Raw genomic sequence first — 7,276 nt, 5'->3', positions numbered from 1 at the left:
AGATTGTTTTGGAGCGATAATGTCAAGGATGGAGCATTTAAACGTTTTTGAATGACAAGAAAATAGGCCAGATCAATGCGATAAAGTTATTTGAAATAAATTTGGAAATATTTTATTAAAAAGATTAAATTCCATTAGTCTATTGACCTTATCTGTTCAGTCGGCTCGATGTTTCTTGATTTTGCGAGGGCGAGTTGACATTTTCGTGATCTTATTCGAAGAAAATGTGTTTGTTTTATTCTCATTTTGGGGTTTTGGGAAGGGGGATTAATTAATTCATTTTAGGGTTTTCTTGTCTGGGAAAGACAAGACACCATTACCGAGGTCATACTCATCTTTCTTATCTTCAATTGAACCGTTTACTCATAAGTCACAACAATAAAAATTTCCAACATTGGCCTGCATTGTGCATAGCTTTAAGTTGCATTGATTGGCATCTTTAACACGAATATACTTGTAGATATACATGAATACTTTCATTATATATGGATACATTATGTACAAAGTAATATTGCTCTAGTCTTTGATTTATTACTAATTAGCATAAAGTGCGTTCGAGCCACGTGATTAATCAAATAAAATCTCCTTATCTCGATCCTAAATGAAGTACGCCTAAAAGTGGAAGCGTGCCCTCTCCACACGTGTATTGTGTTGGAGACGAATATTGCAATATTTTTTCAAAAAAATGTAATTTTTTCTGTATTTTCCGCTAATTTACTCTGAATTGTGCCAATATGCTGGAGGTTGAGATCTACAAGGTTTGTGTAGTTAGCGTTTTGAACGAGTTTGTGTTCCTCTTGTCAATATAATAATCATTAATTTAATAATTTGCTAGGAACTCGACTTTCTACTTTCTTTTGGTCCACATGTTTGTTTGTGTGATTGCTTGATATTGTAGTTATCCTATTACCATAGATAGTGGACGCAGGCCACTTCTGGTGTAAGCCTTCTTTACGAAATACAACCGAGGCAGAAAAATACTTCACATTGAACGGAAAGATCAACGATTATTGTGCAAAGTTTGAAGATGTACCTGGCAATCAGAGCTCCGTTATACCGAAGAAGGGAATAGTATGTGGCGATTATTTTGAGCTGTAATCAATGCTTTGTATTGTCAAATCGGCAAGATTATAGAATACCCGTCCACTCACTATCCACTTATATAATATGCCTCGTTCTTTAAACTTCGTTCTTTAAACTTCGTTCTTTACATTGAATTTTTTATGTTTCATTTAAAATGGTGCTGCTTTTTTGAATATAGACATGCTTAGTGAAGAGGACTTCTGACCGATGCTGGTATCGTGGGAAAGTTCTTGGTGTTTTTCATACTATGAATGGCCCTCAAGTTCGGTATGACATTCTTATTTTAGAGTAACTTTTTTGTATTAGTGTAGCAATTTATTTTATTACATGTTTGTAGATGTAGATCGTCCAGGTTAGTATAGTTTTAAGAAGGGCTGTTTTTGTTGTTGTTGACTGACATTTCGACAACCTTAGCGGTAGTTATCATTTTGACTCTGAAGAGGACTACCGCTAAGGTTGTCAAACGCCAGTCAAACAACAAACAGTCCTTCTCAGGACTATACTAACCTGGACAATCTACATCTACAGACATGTAAAAATACTCCCTGGTTCAAACCATTTACTTTAATTTATTTTATAATATAGTTAACCATTTAATATGGCCACCTTACTAATATCCCCTTCGTGAAGTCCCCAATTAAAGAAATCTCCCTGTTTACATGGTCAATGAAAGTAATAACAAATTTAAATCCAAGAGCACATTAATTGTCATTTGACGTAAGGGGTGAAGATTTTCCAAAGGCTCATGCTGTTGTAGATTTATAAGATTAAAGATGAGTGAACTTTGTGTGATGAAAGTGTGTTAGCTTTTGAAGAATTTTTTATAAAGTTACACCAACAACTTCTTTACAATTATCGACACTGACAATTATTCTTCCAACCTCAGAATTAAAGAAGCTTTACACATTAACAAACTTAAACCCGATCTCAATAAGCAAGTTCGTATGTTTGCATTTTGGAAGCTGATGACACTTAATGAGTTTGTCTGCTGAAATGCATTGTTCACTAGCTACTCCTACGGTGGATGAGTCATCATTATATGATGATAACAATGTAATAAAAACTATAGTAAAAACTATAACAGAAATTAGATAATTTAAGAAACTTGTTGTGGAAAACAACATCCTAATTGAAATCATATCACTGATTATTTTCTTATAAAGTGTACAATGGGCGAGTGTTAGCTTGAGTTTTTTTTTTTAAGTCAGCTTTTTTGTCTTAATTATTCTACTGTGGTTTGATGTGTATTTTTTTTTGATACAGTATGATGCTCTTTATTGATGTCATATTATTTATTTATTTTTTTTACCATGACACTCTTAAATGTTTCCACTGTAGTTTGATGTGTTTATTTTTTTCAGTATAACATTGTCTTTCCTTTAGCCTCTTAAGGCTTGTTTATTTTATAATAGAAGAAACAGTTACAATTTTTATTTAAAAGCTTGAGTGCTTACCCTAAAACTTCATTGCTTTACTAATTTATATTCTGATTGCTCTCAAATTCTAGAGTTCTTCTCGTTGATGTTGGTGAAAGGACCTTTGTTCCTGGAATTTGGTGAGCATAAATGCCCCTACCCTACCTTATGCTATCCATGAATTTTCCCAACAACATAAATGTCCCATCTTCACCATCACTATAAATGCATCCACCATCACTATAAATGCATCCACCATCACTATAAATGCATCCACCATCATTATAAATGCATCCACCATCACTATAAATGCATCCACCATCACTATAAATGCTTCACCATCACTATAAATGCATCCACCATCACTATAAATGCATCCACCATCACTATAAATGCTTCACCATCACTATAAATGCATCCACCATCACTATAGATGTTTCACCATCACTATAGATGTTTCACCATCACTATAAATGCTTCACCATCACTATAGATGTTTCACCGTCACTATAAATGTTTCACCATCACTATAAATGTCTCCCTCTTTAAAATATCCACCCCATATCACCAGCAAAGATGACTTCTCTCTCTGCACCATTTCTTTGTGTTTGAATTGCTTTTTATGTATGAAATTATCAGGGTTCAAGAAATCCCTAAAGAATTTCTCAACGTTCCACATCAAACAATGGAGTGTTTTTTGTTTGAAGTGAAACCTCTGACAATGGTGACGTCCTACTTTGATCTTACCACTCAGAAACGGTACATTTTAGTAAAATTTTCAAACTTTTTTGCCTGTTGTCATACATACATATCCAGAGGTCTGTGGTATAAAGAGTTTGCAAATTCTATTCATACTTGCATTTCATGATTTAGTATAAACTTTGTAAACACGTAAGCCTTCCTTTTAGCTCTATGGAAAGCTTATTTTACTCCTTTTTGATTTGCCATTGTACATAATTGTATTTGTACAAAAACATGCAATTGTCGAAATCAACTTTGATTGAGTTGTCGAAATAAAGATTTTTTCATTCATTTATTAATTAATTCATTCATTCATGGCATGAAAAAGTATTGAAATATTCTAATCAAATTCAGAATGCTGTGTTATAAAGAAACTGCAAATGTTTCTTGATAAACTTGCTAATTAATATGATCATTTTAGCCCCGGAGACTTGTGGGATTTGTCTGCGACGGAGTGGATGAAAAACAAAATCAAAAGTAGGCTATTAAGTGATAATTTTGACAATAAACGGACGTCACAGCTTATCTCTGTCATCTCTTCAGATTGTCTCCTTCAGGTGGATGTAAAACAGGTGGACAATGACGGTATTCATCACGTGACGTTGTTTGCAACGGATTCAGAACAAATGGTCAGTATGATATCTCAGGTTCAGCTTTTATTTTATCCACTTTCATTCTGCTTTTAAATCAAGTTTTTCGTGTAATCGGGTCCTGTTGATCTAATCCAATCTTCATTTTACAAATGTTTTGGTACGGATTCTGTTGATCTAATCCAGTTTTCATGTCACAAGTGTTTTATTACTGATCTTGTTGATCTGATCCAGTCTTCATGTCAAAAAAGTTTTCTTACGGATCCTGTTAATCTAATCCAATCCTCACCTCACAAGTAAAGGGCTTTAAGTGGGTTTGGGGTGGGTTTGCTCTATCACTCGCCCTAAGTAAACTAAGCGCAGTTGATCGCAGGCATTTTCAGTATAAAAGCCTAGCTACATTGTGTAATTTTAGCGATAATCAATATTTTTGTAGTTCTGTATAAATGATGAGCTTGTCAACCAGGATTATGCTGTTGTAACAAAGTCTATTGAAGATCCAAAGAGAGGTAAGAGGGTGATCCCCGTCACCTACATGATATTCGTGCTGTAATTTTGTTGTTATTTCCGGCTCCAAGCGTAGACAATAATTAAGACCTCACAAAGTATTGCATACGTATTGTGTCTTCGGGAACTTTATATGAAAACATGTGCCTTTATGGTTTTTTCACTTTCCTCCTCAGAGTTACAAAGGCAAATGCGCTGCGTCACGTGCGTGACCTATGAAAATTGAAATTTGCTAAGGCCTGTTTCAAACGTCGTATTTTTCACGTGTCGAATAAAATAGTTTGAATTAAGTGCATGCAAAATTTGCGTATGAAACATTTAAATTCGACTGCTTTTATTGAGGTCGACCTTAACTTTAAATTCTACCGGTTTGGTCGCATTATGCGACGAAAGTGCGACGTCGTTTCAAACCCTGAATTTTGCATGTGTCGAATACAATTTGGCTCTCGCGTTTTACTCACAACTGGAACGAGATAAAGCGAAGACGTCGTGTAATAATTGCATTCGACGCATGCAAAATTTGACGTTTGAAACAGGCCTAAGTTCCTTTTGATTAACTTAGTGTCACACTCTGTAAACTTTGTCATGAAAAAGTATGTGGAAAATACATGACATACTACTACCAATAATCCTAATTTGGACTAAAATAGACACACGTATTATAATTGACACATCGTAGAAATAGTTTTGAAATGTTTGCATGCAGGTCGATACTTCTTTTTTATCGTCCAGGAAATTCGTAGAGACGAAACTGTGGTGTAGCCATTCCGTATAATTAGTCTTGAAATGCTGAATTTTGTCTCTTTTTCTCTCAATATTTTGTTAAGCGAAAGCGAATAGAAACTATTTCTCTCGTTTCACTTACTTTCAAAACAACAAATGTCCACAAAAATGATTAGTGAAAATGTTAATTGATAAAGCAGGACACAACCTTGCGGAATGGCCTCGCTAATGAGTAAGGGATCGGTTTGACAAGTATTTGCGAACTCTTGATCACCTCCAGCTCCAGCTTCTAAAACTCGACCTTCGGATAAAAAAGTCTGGCTTCTTCTTAAAAAACGCTCCGGCTCTTGTTAGAACATAGTGGACCATACACTGTTTCTCATAAACTATTGCTCCCGCCAAAAAAGTCCCTTTGACATCATTGATGATGTAGGACAAGATAAAGAAGATATTGCAACAGGTGTAGGCCATTTTTCCTTGTGGTGACACAAATATTGACTGGTTTTTCATTTTTTTAAACAGCCAAGTTTGCAATATTTGCTTTGAACGGCTTGTTTCAGAGTTGCTATAGTGAAAGTTTTAACTTTTTTCCGTTGACAATAACTTTGTTTGCTTTATTTTTTGTTTGAGTTTGGACATTTATTTAGTTAAATGTTTACGAAAATCTCACTTATTGAGTTTTTGTTTTCACCTCAACTCCGACACCAACACTTCCGCTCTGATTCACAGCAATTGGGTCAGTCAATGGGAAGTAGAATAACTTAAGGAAATCACAGAAATTTAATGTTTGTAATGTGTAAAATCAACTTGGATATTTTTTAAATGTGTTCAACTCATGAATAGAAATTTAGTTTGTTATTTACGGTAAACGGGAAACCTCAACTACTCGCTTGCCGTTTCGAAAAACTGATTTCAGCATGAAGTTTGGCATTTGTATTTTACAATTCGCATTGTCCCGAGCTAAATTTCATGTTTTGTTTAACAGTTCGTCAATAAAAGGCATTTTCATGTAGTATTCATTAAATGTACTAAAATCCTGCTGTAAATCCCCCACCTGTCTCTTGCCGCTTAAACCAAAACAATTAACTGCAAAGCCATGATCACGTGACTTTTTACCGTTTGCCGTTAACCCGAAACTAAAACTCTCTAAAGTCTCAAAAAAAGCATGTCGTTAACAAAAACAAAATTTTGTAATATGTTAGAAAAATGGTCTTGAATCGAGCTCAAATGATATGCATTTGATGTGCGATGTTACGTATGTTTCAGAAAAAGGTCGTGTTTTGAACCATGATGACGACGAATTTGCGAAAGATCTCAGAGTGATGCGAGAGAAATATCACACTTCGATTGAACGCGAAAGCATCTCGGAAGCGAGCGATGTCGGCGAATGTAAGCAGTCCGAAAGGAAGAATGGAACGAGTAGATATCAACCATTAAATTGGTCAGAAGATAGCGATGGTAGTGCTTACGAAATATCTCCAACAAAATTCAAACAATACAACAGGCAATCTAATCGCAAGCATTCTCGAAGCGGAATTTATGGTCAGCAAGGCATCGCATTATCCAGTAAAAGCGTGTCTTCACCTACTTCGAATGACCAGTACTACAGATATAGTTCACAGTCCCCTGGGTCAGAATCGTGTCAAGAAATATCTCCCAATAAACAAATTCCTTTCATTAGTTATTCAAACAATCAAAATCTCAAAACCTTCCCTAATACTCGTCGATTAAACTCCCAAGACAAAGCTTACAATGCTCCTAATGATCTATCGTTGAGCAATGTCTCGCGTGATTTCCGTAATGTGTCCACTAAAGCCTCGCCAAATGCAACGTCTAGTTTTGGTCGCATGGAAAATGCATTGAATACTAGCCAGTTTCCTGGCGATCATTTTTATCCATCCAATCAGAGATCACCATCCAATCAAGGAGAAACTTGTTCGAGACCTCATCCAAATTTAGAAGAAACTGGTTTTGGTCGACGATCAAATTACAGTGAAACTGGTGTAGATCAGCAGTCTATTAGGGAACAAAGCGGGTTTAGACAACCATCAATCTTCAACAACCTGGACTTGGACAACAATCCTTTCAGGGACCAACAGCTTTAGTCAACACTCTGGTCATGCGCAAATGTGTCAAAAGTCTATACAGGGAGAAATAAGTTATGATCAACAGTATAATAAAGGATGCAATAATTTTAATCGACTACCCAATCAAGCA

The 7,276-nt window shown here is 35.4% G+C and overlaps 1 protein-coding gene across 1 annotated transcript; it reads left to right on the top strand.

Moving 5' to 3' along the window:
* Positions 1 to 624: 624 nt before the first annotated feature.
* LOC124437394 lies at positions 625 to 7,210 on the top strand. The gene is made up of 9 exons (XM_046987371.1): positions 625 to 758; positions 916 to 1,071; positions 1,262 to 1,350; positions 2,591 to 2,638; positions 3,138 to 3,257; positions 3,661 to 3,716; positions 3,783 to 3,868; positions 4,266 to 4,338; positions 6,326 to 7,210. Exons 1-9 carry the CDS (start codon positions 735 to 737, stop codon positions 7,162 to 7,164), a joined length of 1,491 nt encoding a protein of 496 aa, XP_046843327.1. The 5' UTR covers positions 625 to 734; the 3' UTR covers positions 7,165 to 7,210.
* The last annotated feature ends 66 nt before the right edge of the window (positions 7,211 to 7,276 follow it).

The sequence above is a fragment of the Xenia sp. Carnegie-2017 genome, unplaced genomic scaffold (genome assembly GCF_021976095.1).
Source record: "Xenia sp. Carnegie-2017 unplaced genomic scaffold, XeniaSp_v1 HiC_scaffold_16, whole genome shotgun sequence".
Taxonomy (NCBI): domain Eukaryota; kingdom Metazoa; phylum Cnidaria; class Anthozoa; order Malacalcyonacea; family Xeniidae; genus Xenia; species Xenia sp. Carnegie-2017.
Note: the sequence above shows the minus strand (reverse complement) of the source record. Positions and strands in the feature narration are given on the sequence as shown.